We start from the raw sequence: 21,006 nt of genomic DNA, 5'->3' as shown, positions 1-21,006 counted from the left end.
AGAAAACTGAAAGCCTTCAAGTCCTGTCTGGTGTGTCTGGCCTCTTACTGTGAGAAACACCTCCAGCATCATTATGGCTCAGCTCCGTTAAAGAAACACAAGCTGGTGGAGCCCTCCAAGACGCTCCAGGAGAACATCTGCTCTCGTCACGACGAGGTGATGAAGATGTTCTGTCGTACTGATCAGCAGTGTATCTGTTATCTCTGCTCTGTGGATGAACATAAAGGCCACGACACCGTCTCAGCTGCAGCAGAAAGGACCGAGAGGCAGAGAGAGCTGAAGGTGAGTCGACTCAACATCCAGCAGAGGATCCAGGACAGAGAGAAAGATGTGAAGCTGCTCCAACAGGAGGTGGAGGCTGTCAATCGCTCTGCTGATAAAGCAGTGGAAGACAGTGAGAAGATCTTCACCAAGCTGATCCGTCTCATGGAGAAACAAAGCTGTGATGTGAAGCAGCAGGTCAGATCACAGCAGAAAAGTGAAGTGAGTCGAGTCAAAGAGCTTCAGGAGAAGCTGGAGCAGGAGATCACTGAGCTGAAGAGGAGAGACGCTGAGATGAAGCTGCTGTCACACACAGAGGATCACAACCAGTTTCTACTCAACTACCCCTCACTGTCACCGCTCAGTGAATCTACACACTCATCCAGCATCAATATCCGTCCTCTGAGCTACTTTGAGGACGTGACGGCGGCTGTGTCAGAAGTCAGAGATAAACTACAGGACGTTCTGAGAGAGAAATGGACAAACGTCTCACAGACAGTGACTGAAGTGGATGTTTTACTGTCACAACCAGAGCCCAAGACCAGAGCTGATTTCTTAAAATATTCACGAGAAATCACACTGGATCCAAACACAGCAAACACAATGCTGTTATTATCTGAGGGGAACAGAAAAGCAACAGTAATGAGTCAACAACAGTCTCATTCTAGTCACCCAGACAGATTCACTGGATGTGGTCAGGTCCTGAGTAGAGAGAGCCTGACTGGACGTTGTTACTGGGAGGTGGAGAGGAGAGGGGAAGGAGTTTATGTAGCAGTCACATACAAGAGTATCAGGAGAGCAGGGGAGTTTCTTGAATCTTACTTTGGATTCAATGACAAATCTTGGGCGTTAGATTGTAAAAAACTCAGTTATAGATTTTTGTACAACAGTATCAAAACCCCCGTCTCAGGTCCTCAGTCCTCCAGAGTAGGAGTGTACCTGGATCACAGTGCACGTATTCTGTCCTTCTACAGCGTCTCTGAAACCATGACTCTCCTCCACAGAGTCCAGACCACATTCACTGAGCCTCTCTATGCTGGACTTAGGTTTTTAGATTTTGGAGTCACTGCTGAGTTGTGTAAACTCAAATAGACAGAAGTCATTTAAGGGACAGCGGGTTCAATTCTGTGTTTTAACCCTTAAAGGGACTGTTTGTAACTTCTTACAGCAGGGGGTGGTCCAGCAGCAAAGCTACGCTTCCGCCATTTTGGACTGAAAGCGACTACCGGACGCCAGTAAAACGTCCGCCTACAAAGTGTCGTACAAAAGTAAAACTAAATTATTTCTATTCTAATGTCACATTCTACCAAAACGGCTTGTGTTTAATAATAAAATATGAATATAAGAAGTGTTTTCAGTCCAAAATGGCGGCAGTGGCTGTCAAAAAGCAGTAGAGTTTCGTCTCTTTGCTTTGACATCTTCTCATGAGTTGTTCTGTAAATGTGTGAGTGTCTTCAGGTGGCGCTCCTTCCTGTGTCTGTTTCACTGCTCATGATGATCTTTGTTCACCTGAACTGATATGTATCTGCATGAAAATGTAAACTTCTCTGTGCTCTAAATGTTTGATGAATATTGTATATATGTGTGTTGTTGTTTCTCTTCCACTGCACGGGTCTTAAAGGAAGGTCTAGTGATTTATTTCTTATCATAGATATTCTGTTCTCACCACTTTTTGTAAAGATATCTAGAATCACATTTATTTGTTTGGCAGACTAAATGTTGTCGTCCAGATCGACATACAAACGAGATACTAAGATATTTAATAAAACTGTAATTATCATGATCATCATCAATAAGGAAATCATTATTCTGTGTTACATCGCTGAGATTCTGCTCAAACAAACTGATTGTGTGGATGAAAATTAATCTGTACCTGAAAGAGTCATTTAACAGACTTTACTGATGGGATGTGTGAACAAACTGAAGGTTTCTATAATCAATAAACAAGAATGAGCGAAGTCTTTTCTTCCTGTCTTTTTTCAGGGTATCATACAAAGCTGATGGAGGAAATGTGACTATGAGAAAATAACTGAGGCAGTTTTCCTCCTGAAACACCACAAAGTACAGTGTTCATGTTTAGAGTCAGTCAGTCTCTGTCCTTTCAACTTTCCTCACTAAAACATCTGTCATACTGAAAATAGTTTGTTGTGAAATCACACTGGATCCAAACTTATTTGGTGTCCAATGGTATTCAACATCCAAATCACTATTCCAATGCTTCGTTTGTTTATTTTTTATATATAAGTGTTATAATCATGTTTGAATCCCAAAATACCCCATGAAATAAGGAATAATCCCACAACACTTTTCATTATTCATATTTAACATTAATTATTATTAGTTATTCTCAGATGGATATCGTTGTTTCTTGTGTGTAGAGGTGGCTTTACTTTACGGTTTAATTTCTGGACTAAACCCACACTGTCTTCTGTCGGAGAGCGAGAGCAAGGAAGTGAGATCGGATCACATGTGGTCACTGGAGACGCATGTGGAGACGCATTCTAATGCCAGGTGTGAACAGGGCCTCAGACTAACCTGTAGAAGGCCCAAGGCATCAGTCGGGTAAACTCATCTGATGTCACCATGGTGATCGACTGGTATACACCTCGTTCTTGAGTTGAGAAAGAAAACATACAGCCCACAGATTTAACAATGCATAAATATACACGAGGCAAAATCATTTCATGTCAGTGCTAATGCTAACATTAGATTTAATGTGCCAAATAATGACTGAACTGGCAATAAGGTAGAAGATATACACCGTACCGTTTGATTTAAAGATGAGCAGCCAGTCAGCAGAGTCCACTAATACAAACAGAAGGTCGGTGCATACATTTGTAGCTTTCTGATGGCTCCTCTCCTGCAGAAATAATTGCAGAAAGATATTACACAGACTCCCTCATGCTGTAGGAGGAGACATAGAAACAAATAGTGTGTTTAAAGGGGTGCGCTGTGCTGGCTCTCTCTTTATATACACTTATCTCGTGCGCACAAATGAACCAAAACATGGGAACGATTTAATTAAATTGAGGTAACAAATGATATCTTGTGAGCACAAAATTAGTAAATTGTGGCCTCAATACATACAGCATATATACACACATACATTTCAAACTATTGAGATTAACAAATTTAGCCATTTGTCTGACACTCTTATTAAGAGAGTGCAGCAGCAGATTACGCTTCAGTTCCTACATCACTTTATATCCATCACTTTCATAGTGAAAATTTTGCATTTCCACGACCAAAAAGTTCTGTTGTATTTCCAAACATGTGAGTCAGAAAGACACGTTTGTGCTCTCAGGTCTTGTATGTGAGTGTGCATGTTGCTCATTAGGGTTTATCAACCGGAGCCAGGCCTCAGACAGACCTGTCTCTCTAACTGCATATAAATCCTTTACTACATCTGAACATAACCTGCTGGTGGATATTGTTTGGAACAGTGCAGGGACAATTAAATAAAGTTATTATTATATTACCTGAGGATACAGGAGTGATGACAGATAGTCGTTTACACACAGGGAAAGCAGAAAAACTAGCACCTGGACAAAGAAATGAGACAGCAGCAGGTAAATATACAAAAGGTGGAAAGCAATGTACATTGTGTGTAGGAGCACTAATGAGGCCTTGAGTTTCTCAGAGGCTTAGAAAAATGGCTCAGTAATATTAATTAGTATGCAGGTCAGGTTATGATCAGAGATAATGTAATAAAGAACAAACCCACTAATTATTTATGGAATACAGTTTAACCACCATTACTGACTGACATTAACCTATATGTCATGAGTTCATCTTGTCCATTGTTCATCTTGGTAGCAACATACCAACTGTAACTTTGCTGTATATAAAAATTAAATTTTTGAATGTAATATACAAACACACTGGTTGGCTTTGACTGAGGGGTGTTAAAAATGACATGATGAATACGAGAGAGTTCTTTGCTCTCACCTGACGGTACTGTGTGCCCCTCTCTGGTCGCAGGATGTTCAGGGCAGCACTGAAGCCCTGGTCGTCACACCCGCGGCCTCGCCAGGCACGATGCAGGCTGGTGGCCAGCAGCAGAGCTGCAGCTGCAGGCACTGGTGACGACGACAGCCCCTTCTCCAAACTGATCACCAGACAGAATTAACTAGAACTGTTACACGACTTTGTTGAATACTCGATTCTGATTGATCAATCACGGCGTTTTATGGTCATTTATTTATAGCAGACCGTTGCTATGTATAACAGACCGTTGCTATGTAAAACAGACCGTTGCTATGTAAGCTATTCAAACATACTATGGCGTTATAAAGTGTGTCTGGAGACAATAAATCTACAATACGCTGTCAATTTCTACCACAACTCTCTAGTGAACAAAGCTCTCGTTGGCCACAGATTCCTTGATGATGAGCTCTTTCTATTTAATGTAATTTTCTAACTATCTGATCCACAGCGGTCCCCGACCACTCGTCTCATAGCCGGCTGCACATAGAGACTGATGTTATGTGTCCAGCTCGGAGAACTAAGGCTGGTTGTGATTAAAATGAGCTTGTAGCTGGTTGTCTACCTCCAGTAAGAGCCCTGGTTGGTGTTTTAAATATGTTTTTCTTATGAGTTATTGATCCGGGAAGTTTGAATCTGTGAATATCTTTCACACTTTACCGAACTATCCAAGTGAGCAAAAGCTGCTGCTGACACTGTTCAGATGCTTTGTTGGGCCGATATCCAATGGGAAGCCTTGATGAGCAACGTCATGACAACAACTCTGACTGGTCATACTGAGGTTTGACATATCTGTAACTGTTATTTAGGATAGTCAGAACTGAATTACAGATATCTCTAACTGTCGTTTTGACTAGTCACAATGACATTATAGATATCTGGAATAAGAATTCTGACTAGTCACAATGTAATTGTGGATATCTCTAATGTTAATGCCAGATAGTCAAGCTCCGCTATTAAATGTTGAAACGACTTGCCATAGACACATGAACCACCAGAGAGACAAAACTGAGAGCTGACTGACTGAAAACAGTCAAATATTTAAACTGTGGCATGGAGTGAGTGAGGTGGATCACACATTCAGAGATGGTGGTTTACCTGCAGGCCCAGGTCTGACAGTCAGTGAGGAGCTGCAGCTGCTCTGGTAGAGGCTCTCCGTCACACAGACGATGCCACAGTGACAACAGCACTGGAGATAGACGCTCCCACCAGTGCTACACGCACACACACACCACAAAAAAAAAAACATTTATGAACTTAGCACTGATTTCATGACTTTCCTATTCATATAATATAATCATGATGTCATGTTATTGTCAAAATAATGCAGTAAGAATGTACTGATGGTAAACAACTGCAGGGCCTTTCATTTTTACGTACTACTTTATGTTACATCTGTCTTACCCTGTGGTCTTACCTAGTCATTTTACTCGTATATTGAACCTTCAAGATTTACATTTTTCGTAACAAAATTTAAAAACGGCAATGGAAACTGGTGAAATGCTTAGTTAACACTATTATTATTCATTAGCAGATTTTTCCATTTTTAAGAAGATCATTTGACAGGAATGCACAAGAAACCATAAAACCAACCGCTAAAGAATAAACACCATAACTTATTTCAGAGGACATTATTTGTAGTGCGCTAAAAACGTTTACTAAACTCCATGTAAACGACACTCTTACTGAATGAACGCGACTTCAATAAATGTACATTTGATCATCAACTACTGACAGAAATAACAAAATGCACTATTATTTGTTCTTAACGATGTCGAGGCGCTTTAGGGAGGATGTTTCCTTTAATTCTGGCTCAGAGTAACGGCAGATATTTTGACTTGTCATAGTAGAAAAACACAAGTGTTATTAATAACATGAATGATAGCTCTATTCAAGTGTCCCAGTAAGCCATGACAGCGTGACAGTGAGCCAGCATGATCAATACCAGGACCCTGAAATGGAAGCATCTTTCATTTCTTATCATCTACATCTATTCTTTTCCTACTGTGACAAGTCAAAATGTCTTCCATGTAAAAGGCCTATCCAAAAGCATCAGTATTTAGACTCAACCGAATAAGCATAATGGATGAAGCCAAGTGTGTAAGACTGAGGTCAGCATGGAAAAGTTAATTGAGTTCATTAGGTGCATGGAGAACAAACAGTACCACTGTGGAGACCAGCAGCAGAGGACAGCGTAGACTAATCTGAGACCAGGCTTTGTTGACTTCTTGCCCCGCGTGTCCACAACGTACACTGGCACATAACACACCCTGGAGAGGACAGAAAGCAGACTTACTCATCTTGATTATCTCACAGGAGCAGTAAGAAATGTAGCTTAGATTTGATTTATCGTTAGATTTTAGTGAAGCGATTCTCACTCTCAGGAGGTGGGATGTTAGACGGTAGGACAGCAAGCCAACTGGAGAACACACCTTCCTCTATTGTCGGACAGAAGGAGACGAATGCAGACAAAGAGAGATTACCCACACACAATCACTGCTATTTTCTAGGGCTGGGATGATTCACCTATCTCCCGATTCGATACTATCACGATATTTGGGTGCCAATTCGATATGTATTGTGATTTTTAAGTATTGCAATTACGATATATTGCGATTTTTGTTAACGTTTTTAACACTAGACCATGAGAAAAAGTTGAATCATACACTTCTAGGGTCTTTTACTTTAGAAAATATCTAAATTAATACAGTAAAAATGTTTGATTTTCAGCATGTATGTAGTCAGAGATGTCCTGAAGTCAAATATATCAGTCATTTTCAGGAATCGCTTATTAAAGTTTTTCCAGCAACCCAAAAATCAAAGAATGAAGACATTTCCCTCACAAATTAGTGGTATTTTCTTTTTAATTTACAAGGGACATGTAATGTTTTATACTTCTAGTGAATATAATCCAATCAATCTTATTTCCATATATGTATTTTGTATATACGGTTCACTTTGTTAACACCTTATTTGAAAACCGGACGTAGTCACACATGTCTACTTCCTCTAACTTCTCCAAGGTCATCTCTAGCTCTCCCGTTAGCCTCGTTCTCTTTATACATCCATGGTCAGCTCCATCGGGGCCGCTTGAATGCATTTAACATAAATGTCAGTATATGGGTGCTCTACAGTTGTAGCGTCGGCCCATTTGACCACGGAGATGAGAGTGACGGCCGGCTTGACCTCGATAGGATAACGTTTCCTGTCCATGTCAGAGTTAGCATGCAGCTTTAGCCATTTGGTTTGGTTCTGCTTTTCCTGCAATGTGTGAAACCCAAAGTGTTTCCATACTTTACTGGATGTGTAGTGTTTACCACGCTGGATTTAACATGTGAGGGTGCAGGTCGTATCCACGCAGACCCGCCAACGTTTTCTACTTTCTGGTTTCGGCGCGGTTTGTTTTGGTTGAATGATACGGAACGGATATGACGTCACGTTACTCAGACTACAATGATAACAGCGGTAACTTCATTCTACCTCCACATAGACTCAAATGAAGCAAATATATCGATTCTGGCAATTAAAAGATTTATTTCAAAATCGTTATAAAAAGTGGGAGTGAAATGTTTTAAAATCTGATGTGACAAAAAAATTGTCAGCTCACCTGATGCTGGTTGATATGTTCTATCAGTGTGTTACACTCCAGGATCCTCCTCCCTCCCTCAGACTGTACTTTAATGAGTAACACTGCTGGGAGAGCCAGCAGTACTCTGTGTGACACACACACAGACACAAAGTTTTCAGTGGCTACACATTCAGTGATAGAGACGATCTGCATGATATATCTGTGTGTGTGTACCTGTTCCATATGTTCAGAGTGTGTTGCAGGCTGAGCTCAGTGCTGATGCTCGGTGAAGCTGTGGCCACTGTGGAGGAGCATCTCTGAGACACCAGATCAAACAGGAAGTCGCACACATCAGCTCTGCTTCCACGGCTGCCAGAGAGGTCGGTCACTTCAATCTCATAGACAAGCTCCTACACGCACACACACGCACATACACAGATTGTTTTTTCAAATTCTGATTGAATATCCCCTTTTTGAATCATTTTTTTCCCCCTTTTCACTATGAATGTATTTAGGACCACAACATCACGCTAATGAACTGTATTTCACTTGTGTCAGCTGAACAGCGTATACAGTATACAGCGTACACTGTACACACCTGTAACCGGGACAGGAGGTCTGGCAGACAGGTCCCTGTTTCTGACACTCTGTGATCTACATGTAGCTTTTCCAGGCTCTGATCGCTGTTGAGAAAAAATACATAACAGAGTTACATTTTTACTAAAGGTGGAAATAAACATTCATAGACGGCAGCTGGACGGCAGACTCCAGATCAGCTCTGACTGCTTGTTTTCCTCCGGTCTGTGAAATCTTGCAGATGCCATAAGGAGCACCGGAGGACACGGAGGAACATGATTTTTTTCAGATTACCTGTCTCATGCACTACTGTCAGGATATAGTGACCGTTTTATAAAAATAACTTCTTCTTTTTCTTATCATATTTGCTCCATTTCTACCCACTGCTGCTTTAACTCTTGTGCATCTTTTTTAAAAAAGTTGCTCTGGTGTCCTTAGAGGACAAAAATGTCCAGGTCAAAAGACTGGTTTACTGGCTACGTGTGAAACAATCCAGTCGTACACGTCGTCTCTCATCTCCAACTTCAGTCTCACATCTCAAGTTGCTAATCAGACTGTAAACAAAGAGCAGCGCACGGAAGAGGAAGTCTCAGCCCAGATATCCGCTGGCTACACGGGAACCCCAGAAATATAGTATAGGTCCCCTTGGGTTCCCAGATTGGCCACACAATAGATAGAAATCTATTACAATTTGATGTCTTTTGTTCGTTTGTTTATGTGCATCACCAACACTAATTACATCTAACACACATTTTTGTGAACATGTACTCCTACCTTAACTGCTGGTCCATGATGGCATTGAGCAGATGAGAGCAGAGGTTCTTCATGTCTCCTCCACAGCCTCCCTGCTCCTCCAGACGAGACAGGTAGAGCTCCGAGCAGGCCCACTGCTGGTACTCCTGACTACACACACACACACACAAAGTTACATGTATTGACTTTTTCGGCTGTATGTCTAATGGCACCTGTGAGAGTGTATGTGTGTGTGTGTGTGTGTGTGTGTGTGCGTGTGTGTGTGTTTCCTGCCTTACCGTTCTGGATCTGACAGGGCGTCTTCACTTCTCTGTACTCTGAGCTCATTAGCCAGCCATTCTGAGAACGATAACTTGACAAACATGAAGGTTGAGGGTTTTTATTATTGTCGATAAGATCAATCTTTTTTATGTTAAACTTCATTTAACATACAAATGAAAGTAACAAAAGCTACTCTGAAGCTCACTGAACATAATATTCCTCACTTACACCATTCAACATTTACTAATAAGCCAATGCTTCACAATGAAGCCATTGTACCTGATACTGTGGTGTGTGTTCTAGCTGACAGAACGCTGGGTGCCTCCACAGATGCCAAGCAGTCTTCCTCCAGGTGATGTTGGTGGCTGTGGCCCTGCTCCACAGGTCGGGCGGGTTATCCTCCTGATATTCACTAATTGAACCACCAGCAGTGATGGGAGTTCTTCTGGCTTCAGGCAACAGTCTCGGGATGAGGTACAGAAGCTAAACAAACACACAGTCACATGTAGAGTTTAAGTAGTATAATGATATTATAATAAAATAGAGTCTGGAACATAGGCATGATGAACATAACCAAAACATCAGCATGTGTGTTTGCAAGTTTCTAATTATACTGAGAATTGATTCCTTGTCCCTCTCCTCCCTCACAGTGCATCATTTTGATTTCAGACATTTGTGCTTCAAGCTTCTGTAGGCAGTATATTCTTGGCATCATTGGGCAAAAATCCCATAATAACCTTTCAGGATATTGTAATTCAAGTGTTCTGAGAGAAAACTAGACTTCTGCACCTCCTCATGGCTCTGTTTTCAGGCTTTAAAAAATCCAGCCTGTCACGAGAGACTTTGGCCAATCACAGGTCATTTCAGAGAGAGAGAGCGTTCCTATAGGCTGTGCTCCGGCTGGTGGGCGGTGCTTGGTATTTTCTCAACTGGTCTCAACATGTCTGCCGGGTCACAAACTTTCTCATTTTACAGCTAAACAGTACACTACAAGATGATTCTGAAAACATTTGAGGAGAGAAATAGGCATTACAGTAATAGAATATTGATTCATAGTTGATCAATGCTGTCTAGTTTGACCGTTTGGTCGGAGTTTGTGACTGGACGGCAGACTCCAGATCAGATCTGACTGCTTGTTTTCCTGTCTAAGAAATCTTGCAGATGCCATTAGGAGCACCGGAGCACACCAGAGGAACATGATTTTTTTCAGATTACCTGTCTCATGCACTACTGTCGTTTTATAAATATAACCTTTTCTAATCATATTTGCTCCATTTCTACCCACTGAAGCTTTAATGACATTATGGCAAGTGAGAGAAAAAGACACCTTCTTATAGAGGCTGTTGAGGATGTAGTCCTGTTGTTGTTGCTGAGGCAGTGAGTCCCCTCTGCAGATCCCGTAACACACAGCTGCCACACTCAACCTGGACAGCAACAAGAAGACTGTGAGTCAAGGTGACAGCCAGGCGTTCCATTCATTATTGAGCCAGGTAAAGTTTGTCACCATCCAGCTGCACAAGTAACCTCACCTGACACAGAAGAGCATGTTAGTGTGTGTGCTGCAGACCAGCGCCGAGCTAAGAGCTTCTCCCACGGGTACCGGCTCAGGCAGAATGGGCGGGACCAGCTGAACCAGAGGAGCGTGGGACATGGAGGCGTGGAGATGCACCACAAATGCCGCCAGGCCGAGTAAGTGGGCAGCACTCAGCGACGGCCCCTTTTTGACAGAAGAGGTTTGTGAAGCTGATAAGTGAATGTACTGATTTGAGTGGTGTGGAGGAATAAAGAGGTGAAGTGATTTTAATGTCGTCTAAAAATGAAAAACAAAACAATCCAGGCAAGAAACAGAGAGAGTTAACAGACACAAAGCAAAAGACAGATGTAGACAGAAGTGCATCAGAATATGGATTTATGTACCTGGTTATGAAATAGGTCCCAGAGTCTGTGTAAAAGGCTGGAGAGGAACTGTGTGTTACCAAGCAGCACACGGACAAACCTGGAGGCCCACTGGCTTTGTCTGGAAAGACAGAAAAAGTATATTGTGAGTTGCACACCACAAAGAAAGAGGTGAATCTGTTATTTCCAAACCTGTGCACAACCTTTGGGGTTGTATGAGGTACTTATCCATAGTCATAGTCAGTGTATTATCTACAGTAGATGGCGGTCGGAACGCCCCCAGTTTGGAGAGACAGGCAGTAGTACCGTAGGACGGACACGTGGAGCGCTCTATACCCCCGAATGCGTTGTTGCAGGGGTATAAGAATCTAATTCCTTGTTTATTGTAAGACTTTCAAAAAAGGTTGTATTACTCACTTATTAGGAGGGTTTGCTCTGGAAGCATCGAGCATGCACTGGCAGAAGTTTTTTAGGATCATGTTGACGACCTGAGAATATGAGGGAGAGAATACATATAATTACTGACATACATACAGCACACTGATACAGCAAAATTACAATGAATGAATTTCATGAGTGTATACTTTGACATGGAGCTCAGGGGACAGAGGGGTGTTAATGTGAAGTCTGATGACTGTCTGTCCAAGCAGCTCATCGGGGCAGCCGGGAAAGATGACACTCAGAGTGTGTGAGATCCTGGACAGCTGTGCCGACATCTCTGAGGATACATGACCAGAATGACAGGTATAGAAATGAGTGATTCAAAGAGACAGTGTAGCGCACAGTGTAGTGAGTCCCTCTGAGGTTGGCGATGTGCTACATGACTGCGGAGGAAAGCGAACGTCCAACACATCACAGATTCTTAGTGTGTTGCATCTTAAAGCTCCAAACACCGTTCTTGAACAGTTACGAAGCAACATTATTATTCATTTCATTTCCTTTCTCGATATCTGCCTACCTCCGTCATTCCCCTCAACAACCAGCTCTGTGAACTCCTGCAGCTGGATCTTCAGGACCTCCAGAGGATCATCATTAGTGTCCAAACACGCCGCGTTCCCTAAAAACACAACACAGTGTAAATGCAGTCATGGGTTTCTCAATTATGTGATTGTCGTGCAACATTACATCTATACGGAAGCCCTGAGAGGCAAGTGAAAAAAACTAATTCTGGTGATCCATTTTCTAAGTCTGAAGTCTAAATTGATTTCTCTCCTGTGTTCATCTTTCTAACTTCCTTCAATTTTATTTTCATCTGTGAAACTAGTGAAAAAAAAAGAAGTTTTGCGAGGCTCATTTTACTAAGTTACCTTTTTCCCATCTGTGAAAACAGTAAGGCTGCCCCCTCTGAGTCGTTTAGTCGACTAATAAGTCGTTATGGTCGTAGCCGACTAAGATTTCTTTAGTCGATTATGAGCACATCTCTGGTAAACACTAGATTTAAAGTGATGCTTTTGTGTGATTCTTTATGGAGAAACTCAGTGTTACAGATCTGTGGATTAAATCAACTCATCGCTTAGTCGACAAAATCGTACGAGTGTCAGTCGAATAAGAATTTCTTTGGTCGAGGACAGCCCTAGACAACATGTTTTCTTCCAGGGGAGTTATTATTTACATAACTTGCTAGCACACAATATATGTACCTTGTGTTTAGAGTGCATAGAGAAATTAAAACTACCATGAAACATGAATGCTTTTAGTCCTATTTAGAACATCAATCACTGTGCAATATATTTTTTCCACTTATACAATTATGTTAGTCTGTTTATTGTCAATACTGTTTATTTTGTCCCAATTTTTAACATTTTCCCTTGTTTATATTGTTCGTATTTTTATATTTCCTTCTATTTAAATTGTTCATATTTTGTTTCACTTTTTCTTTTCTTTTTTTACTGTGTTGTATCTTGCTTTTTGTTTTTACTTGTTTCTGTACTAACCCCTTTGCTGCTGTACACTGCAAATTTCACCACTGTGGGACTAATAAAGGAATATCTTATCTTAACATGGGGTAGTGGTGTACTTCATCCTCTTGTGGAGGAAATGAGTATTACAACAACAAACACTTTGAAATATTCTCCTGCCAAAACTTTTGAAAGAAAAAATTAAGAAACTTAGAGAGATGATCCTGGCAAAACATTTTTCACCCCTTCCTCAAGGCGTCTACACATGATCAGCGGTAAAAATCGCTCTGCGCTGGCTGTGCCATTTTTTTTCCTATGGAGGGAGCGGTGCCGCCCGACTAGGCGAAAGACCTACACTTGGCGTGGCACACCGCTCAAAATCGCCACAGAGCGCTGCACTCAAAGTTAAAATTATTTCAACTTTGACCTCGGTTGCTGTTGACCTTTCAAAGCGCACCCAATGAGAACAGCTGCAACTGTTGTTGTTGCCTAGAAACAGTGAATGGCGTTCCTTGCTCTCTTTTTGGAGAGATATTTTATCTGCTGAAAGCCTCTGCGCCTACCTCGCGGTGAGTGAAGCACAAATGTCTCATCATGTGAAGGCAGCTTAAGTCATAAACACAGTAGAGAAAACTATTTAGATCAGACTTAAAAAATGGATCCCCAGAATTTTTTTTCTCACTGGCCTCTCAGGGCTTCCGTACATCTACCGTATCTTTGTCATGATCAGAAAAGAGAAACCACTGGATGATTAAAACGTGATAGATTCCAACTCTCACTGCAGCCACACATACTTTAAGTGAGCTGTGCCACTCCGGGGTATTTCAGATGAAACATTCACTCATTTTCAAATATTGTCATTTCTGTATTACATAACCCTCTAAACTACTACTAAATAAATTAAATTAGATGTACCCTTTTGTATGTGGTTGTTATTCTAGTTACATCATTAGACAAAATCAGATTTATGTACTTGGAAAAAGAAACCACATAAAAAAAAAAAAATGAGGGTTATCTTTGTGAGTATACAATAAATGAGCGAATGACATGACCCACCATCCTGCTGCCTCTGTTTCTGGCAGGACTCCACATAAGATGAATACTGTGCAGCAGGGATCTTATCTGCCCTGAATACAGACAAACATGTGTCATAACAGTGGAAATACAATAAATAATCACAGATAATCATTATTGGTAAAGTATAACATTAACAATCAGATGATTTTTCTTATCAGGCCCACAAACAAACAAATATAAGCAATGATGCTCAATTTAAATTTCTCATTTTCCCAGATTACATGTGTTAAAAGAATACATACAGAGAAACAAGAAGAGCTATAATGCACACTTTACAAGCTTCTGATAAGAACTCACTTTTTCAAAGCTTCTATGAAACTCATCCGAGCGTCGGCTTTGACAGGAAGCTGGAATTGAAAGACAGGTAAACTTGAATTCAGCATGTCATGCGAAGATTTGTAACAAAATAACAAAAAGAACCTTCACGTCTGAGAATGCGTAGAAGATCAAACAAAGAGGTGAATGTGCTCACCATCCGCGGTGTCAGCAGAGCAGGGAGGAATCGTGTGAGGAAATACGGCCTCCGGAAAATACTGTGAGAAGACAGAGGTGTCAATAAATCGTCCTGTCTCTGAGTAATTGAATTCTCACTTCTACATGAAACACAGTTTTTTTTTTTTTTAAAGGACCTTCATATACTGTATACCTGGCCTCCATGACTGTGGCAGAGATTCTTCCTGTGCTCTCAAATAGAGACACTGCTTTCTCCACATCCTGGACAGCCTGGCACTGAGGCTGCAGACACACAAACATCATACTGTTATATACTGTTAAGATATTAAAAACATAACTTAAAATACATTTTGCAAATAAAAAAAAAACTTCGCTTCCTATGAATAAATAACATTTCGCTCATTGTGCGGTATCGAGGGTTAGGTATGAATCAGCAATACTTTTAGGTACCAAACCGAAATGCATCTAGTTTTCAAAAACTGTTAAAGGGTGACTTCGGTATTTTTCAACCTGGACCCTATTTACCCCCCAAAAAATCGATTCACCTATGTATTGCGAATTTTGTTTTTTTTACGATTTTGAAATCAAATTTTTAATTGCCAGGATCAATATATTTGCTTCATTTGAGTCTATGCAGAGGTAAAAGGAAGTTACCGCTTTTATAGTTTTAGTCTGAGTAACGTGATGTCATATCCGTCAACCAAAAAAAAACGCAGCCGGCCACCGTGAGCAGAAACGAAAAAGTAGAAAACGTTGGAGGGTCTGCGTGGTCTGCAGTACAGTAAAGTATGGAAACGGACAGGAAACGTTAGCGTATCGCGGTAACGTGCGGTCGAGCCGGCCGTCACTCTCACCTGTACAGATGAGAACTGTAGAGCACCCATATACTGACATTTATGTTAAATGCATTCAAACGGCCCCGATGGAGCTGACCATGGATGTATAAAGAGAACGGAGCTGACGGGAGAGCTAGAGACCACCTTGGAGAAGTTAGAGGAAGTATACACGTGGGACTACGTCCGGTTTTCAAAATAAGGTGTTAACGAAGGGAACTGTATAAACAAAATAAATATAAAGAAATAAGACTGTTTGGATTATATTCACCAGAAGTATAAAACATTACATGGCCCTTATAAATTAAAAAGAATATACCACTAATTTGTGAGGGAAATGTCTTTATTCTTTGATTTTTGGGTTGCTGGAAAAAAAGTAATAAATAATTCCTAACAATGATCCTGATATATTTGACTTCAGGACATCTCTGACTACATACTACATGCTGAAAATCAAACATTCTTACTGTATTAATTTAGATATTTTTCAAAGTAAAAGTACCTTGAAGTGTATGATTCAACTTTTTCCCATGGTCTAGTGTTAAAAAGGTTAACAAAAATTGCAATACTTAAAAATCATAATACATATCGAATCGGCACCCAAGTATCGAGATAGTATCGAATCAAGAGATAGGTGAATCGTCTCGGCTCTACTGGTTAATGGGGACAACAATTTCTGAAATTTGTCCAGTATTGAGGGAGAGCGCTGTAGACGGGCTGCAATATGTTGCTATTGGTGCAAGTAGGCAGCGTCATTTACATCCACTACAAGTGCTTTGTTTTTGCCATGACAGGCTCTGATTGTTACTATAAGTGTCTGACATTATGGAAAGAGTCTCCTTCTGAAATCTGGCGAGGAACCGAAATTAATAAATAACCATAATTGTTGTCACAATATTGACACTTATAACAATCTGAGCCTGTCACTGGCAAAAACAAGCACTTCTATTGAACATTCCATTATATAGATGCTGCTCACTTTCCCCCACAGCTTGTTTGCAGATGTCACTTATCCTAATTAAAGAGCCTTATCAAAATAAGGGCATTCTGTACTGACATCTCTCCTCATCTCTCATTGGACAGACAATTCATCAACAGGTATCATTACACAAACAAACCACTGGGTGTCACTGTTACCTGCAATGATGATCCACCTGCACCAGAAACATCTTCATATAAACCCATGTCCTCCACTGACTCCTGCATGTACACACACACACACACACATTTTAAGAAATTCAGCCAAACATAACAATATAAATCACTACATTGAGTTATTGTTGTTAGTTTCAATATAAAAATGTCTAAGTAACGCAGTAATGACGTAATGACGTGATAAATTCCTTCATCTTTACCCCAGCTCTTACCTTGAGGTCAGCCAGCCTGGTCTTGGCCAGAGAGACGTACTCCATCAGGAGGCTGCGGTGTTTCACAGGTACATACGGAGGTTGCAGGATGTGAACCTACCAGGGCAAAATGACAGCGAGGTGTTGAAACTCTCAGCTGGCTCATTTCTATGTTTCTAGTGTTTTCTTACGGCTTACACTGTAACAATGTGTCACAAAATAAATCTGGGGGTCGTGAGATGATTAATAGGTTAGGAAAGAGGAAAAAGTTCTGCTACTGACATGTGTATTAATTTTTCTGACTTTGCCCTAGTTTTTGTGAAATATTGAATAACTTGACTTCTTTGAACCTTGAATGGTTCTTTATATGAAACAGTCTATGAAGTTAGAGGGGAAATGATAACAACTTATAGACTAGGGAAGTGAGACAAGGGTCCAGAGTAGACACTGTTTTGTGTACGGGATCATAAACCAAAAAGGTTGAGAACTACTGGTTTGATTTTTGAAAATTCATTGTATTTTATGAGCTTATCATGTTTATTTTTTGTATCTTTCTATCTTTCTTAATCTGAAAAGTCATGAGGAACTATAGCTGTCCGATAATTGTCGAGGATGTAAAAAGTACAATATTTCCCTCTGAGATGTAGTGGAGTAGAAGTATAAAGTAGTATAAAATGAAAATACTGAAGTAAAGTATAAGTGTCTAAAAATTTAAGTTAAGTACAGTACTGCAGTAAATGTACTTTGTTACTTTCCACCACACCTGCAGACTGTATAGTGAGTATGAACTCATATTCCTGTTTAACGTTTTTTTCAAGTAGTTACTGTATGTTATACTGTATATATTTATCATACCCTACATACAGTATACAGTATAAACTTGTATGTTTTTCTATTCATCTATAATTTAATATGTCTTCTTCTGAATCTTGTTACAGCCCATGTACTCAGTTTGCCCATGAGCATCATTACAGGTTCATCTAATACGGTATATATATTAAAAAAAAAAAAACACCATATATCTTATGTCTAGTGAAATGGTTCAGTGTCAAAGACATATTGCAGAATGTCACCTTGAGGTACTGTGGAGGTTCAAAGGGCACCAAGTCAGACAGGAACTTCAGCAGAAACACCAGAGATTTCTTACTGGTCGCATGGTAGCCACTCCCTCCACCGAAAGACATCTGATGAGGCAGCAAAGAATAATGCCATGAGTAAAAATAATAAACTTCAAGGTGCACTGAGACATTTTAAGCTCTATCTCTATCTATCTCTCTTAAACTCTAATCTTACAAAATTGCCTTTAAAGATGAACGACATCTGGTGCCAGCCATCGCTGCTCACCTCTGATGTATATGATAAGAGTGTTATTAATACAAATGCACATTACTCAACATTACACTGGCTGACCACCTTGACAAGTGTTTGTGTTATTATCCTGAGTTTCACAGAAGGCTTCTTGTGTCTGCTATTTCAGAGGCGTTTTCATCCTCCTATGTGGTGAACGCACGCTAAAAATAGCTGCTGGCCATGCCACTGAGAACATTAACATCAGCAGCACTGATCCAAACATATCAATAACCACAACTGGTGTTGAAAAAAACAACGTGAAACCTTGAACCAGTTGCTGTAGGAAGTGAAGATGGCGGGTCCCTCCAGGGCACCCTGTCGGGCCAAGAGGAAGGCAGTTATCATGTTCTCTAGGTCGTAGCCTTCAAATGCAGAGCTCAGCAGTCTGGACAGCAGCTCTGGCAGAGGCAGAGACACACAACAGATATGACAAGCCTTTTAACACTGCAGTCAATAAGTTCTTCTTACATCTGATTTATATCAATTTGTGTTTCCCTTTTTGTATATACTAGTCGGATACATTAGTTTACAGGTGTGGGAAATTAAACTTTTAGCTTTTAAAAAATGACAATTGCTAAATACTTCACTAATCTATGAGAAACTGCTTAATTCTAATGGGACAATTATTTTACATTATTATGCTGGTTTTGAGGGAAAACTTTAAAACTAGAATCACCACCTTGCGGTTGTATGCCTCCACCAACCAGTCAAGTTACAGTTTACATCCACGTCTGTCCAACATTCCATCACTTTATCATTTTATCCTGTTAGACATTTGTATGAAATTGTCATAATTGGCATATGAATTCTTGAGTTATGGCCAAAAAACGTGTTTTGTGAGGTCACAGTGACCTTGACCTTTGACCACCAAAATCTAATCAGTTCATCCTTGAGTCCAAGTCCAATCTTTAGCATGGATGGTGCATCACGGGGGCTTATGATAGCCAAGAGTAGTGTAATAGTGAATGACGCATTTCGATATTTTTTTCCTAATCAAAATGATCAGACGTATTCTGAGCTCATAATATTGGCACTTGGCAGTTTGAATCCACTATAAAAGCAGGCTGCTTCCCTGGTGTTTACCTCTCAGACTGGGCTGGGCACTGGGGTTGTAAACCAGCAGAGTGGAGAGGAAGCACAGGACATGTTTCCAGTTGACCTCGTGGGTTTCCAAAACCTGCTGCAGGTGACGCAGCAGCTGCTCCACACTGAAGATCACAGCCAGCTTTTACAGAAACAATAAAAGGTGAGTTACAGTTAGTTTCATTACAATAGACCCTGCCAACCACAGATCTGAAGACACTAAAAGCACTTCAAGTAAGCTTTTAGCAAAAGTGCAATCTGAAGAAACCAGGAGCAGAACACACAGAGGGTGGGTGGCTGACAGACTGACAGACTGACCACTAAGAACATCATAATAGATAAATCAATACTCTCTGTGCTATGTTCCTCTGGGCTGAAGACTGTACACCGGAAGCCTGACGTGATCTGACCATAGAAATAGAATAAGAGTAGAGAGTAGAATTTTTAACTTATTGTGAGGTTCACCGGAGGGTTTTTATTTTGTTTGGGTTTTGAGTTCATATATCAACAATCTTTCTCCAGAATCGCTGACTCCACCTTTAATTACAATGTTATAAATAAAAAAAGAAATGGTAGTCACTTGCAGGGACACCAGCTAACAGTCATCTGTCAGTCAGAAATCCAAAGGCAGGAGTGACAAATAATTTTAATCTGGGCGTACTTGTTTATGTGTGAAGGTTTACAACCTGGGCTGCATGAAACATTTACCTTACGGAAAAGAGAGGTCAACAACCGGCTGGCTTTTGCAAAGGTCCACTCATTCTGCAGAGTGATGGCATCCGACACTGCGGAAACGACATTTAGTTGTTGTACTTCGGATTTTTACAAATGATTTTTTGTTATCTTTATGAAAGCAGCATGGACCTGTACATCAGGGTACTTATTTCTAAATCTTTCCAAACCTGAATCTTCTGACCCCATTGAAAAGCTTTTACCAGATTAGTGTCGACATTGTGTTTAAAGCTAAATTAAGCATTATCAAGCGAAACACACAGCATCGGGCTGTTAAAAAGATCTCTAACTTGTCTTTACCTGTTAGTCGAGGCTTGTAAGTGAGAGTCTGAGTGAGGGAGTGTGTGAAGAAACGCTGAAGAGTATCCACTGATGCTGACACTCCGCACAAAGAAGCATCAAATATCTGAATCCTGCACAAAACACAGGGCAGAGGTGTAAGAAACAGAGACATACGTGTTCCCAATGCTGAGGTGATGGTCACATATCCACGATGACCTACTGTTTGTTCACTACAGATAAAATACATCATCCAGAGTAAAACTAGAATTACCGCCTCTCGGCTGTATGCCTCCACCAATCAGTCATGTTGCAGTTTAAACCTTTGTTGAAGAAGCGTTGGAGATGTACCCAGTACTAGCTAAGTGCTTCACATTCCAGATAACAGAATAATAATAACAATGACAGAATCAGGTCACAGCACTGGTTAGTATTTATATAACTGTCTAATCCTGTGACCTGTGATTTGAAGTTCAGAGTTTTAACTGAACCTAGAAAGAAATACTGTAGCTCTGACACTTTATACACTATAAATAGTGTAGCCTGCAGAACCTGCTGTAATTCTCTGTCCTTTTAAAGCTGCAGTAGGCGAGATTGGAGCAAATATGATAACAAAAAGTTATTATAAAACAGTTACTATATCCTGACAGTAGTGC

The 21,006-nt window shown here is 40.6% G+C and overlaps 1 protein-coding gene across 1 annotated transcript in view; it reads right to left on the bottom strand.

Moving 5' to 3' along the window:
• Positions 1-21,006, bottom strand: part of fanca (FA complementation group A) — a 37,529-nt gene that overhangs the window by 6,450 nt on the left and 10,073 nt on the right. Inside the window, exons 10-39 of the mRNA XM_074631641.1 lie at positions 20,372-20,484; positions 20,048-20,124; positions 19,340-19,481; positions 18,521-18,654; positions 17,980-18,090; positions 16,928-17,023; positions 16,698-16,760; positions 14,921-15,009; positions 14,747-14,807; positions 14,572-14,621; positions 14,254-14,324; positions 12,258-12,356; positions 11,884-12,017; positions 11,717-11,787; positions 11,321-11,420; positions 10,933-11,120; positions 10,731-10,827; positions 9,683-9,886; positions 9,421-9,494; positions 9,164-9,292; positions 8,412-8,496; positions 8,048-8,223; positions 7,853-7,958; positions 6,624-6,683; positions 6,411-6,515; positions 5,344-5,459; positions 4,210-4,369; positions 3,741-3,803; positions 3,028-3,121; positions 2,797-2,872 (exon numbers count right to left, since the gene is read on the bottom strand). Of these exons, the coding sequence (XP_074487742.1) occupies positions 2,797-2,872; positions 3,028-3,121; positions 3,741-3,803; positions 4,210-4,369; positions 5,344-5,459; positions 6,411-6,515; positions 6,624-6,683; positions 7,853-7,958; positions 8,048-8,223; positions 8,412-8,496; positions 9,164-9,292; positions 9,421-9,494; positions 9,683-9,886; positions 10,731-10,827; positions 10,933-11,120; positions 11,321-11,420; positions 11,717-11,787; positions 11,884-12,017; positions 12,258-12,356; positions 14,254-14,324; positions 14,572-14,621; positions 14,747-14,807; positions 14,921-15,009; positions 16,698-16,760; positions 16,928-17,023; positions 17,980-18,090; positions 18,521-18,654; positions 19,340-19,481; positions 20,048-20,124; positions 20,372-20,484 (3,144 nt within the window). The remainder of the gene's footprint in view (positions 1-2,796; positions 2,873-3,027; positions 3,122-3,740; positions 3,804-4,209; positions 4,370-5,343; positions 5,460-6,410; positions 6,516-6,623; positions 6,684-7,852; positions 7,959-8,047; positions 8,224-8,411; positions 8,497-9,163; positions 9,293-9,420; positions 9,495-9,682; positions 9,887-10,730; positions 10,828-10,932; positions 11,121-11,320; positions 11,421-11,716; positions 11,788-11,883; positions 12,018-12,257; positions 12,357-14,253; positions 14,325-14,571; positions 14,622-14,746; positions 14,808-14,920; positions 15,010-16,697; positions 16,761-16,927; positions 17,024-17,979; positions 18,091-18,520; positions 18,655-19,339; positions 19,482-20,047; positions 20,125-20,371; positions 20,485-21,006) is intronic.

The sequence above is a fragment of the Sebastes fasciatus genome, chromosome 4, assembly GCF_043250625.1.
Source record: "Sebastes fasciatus isolate fSebFas1 chromosome 4, fSebFas1.pri, whole genome shotgun sequence".
Classification (NCBI taxonomy): domain Eukaryota; kingdom Metazoa; phylum Chordata; class Actinopteri; order Perciformes; family Sebastidae; genus Sebastes; species Sebastes fasciatus.
Note: the sequence above shows the minus strand (reverse complement) of the source record. Positions and strands in the feature narration are given on the sequence as shown.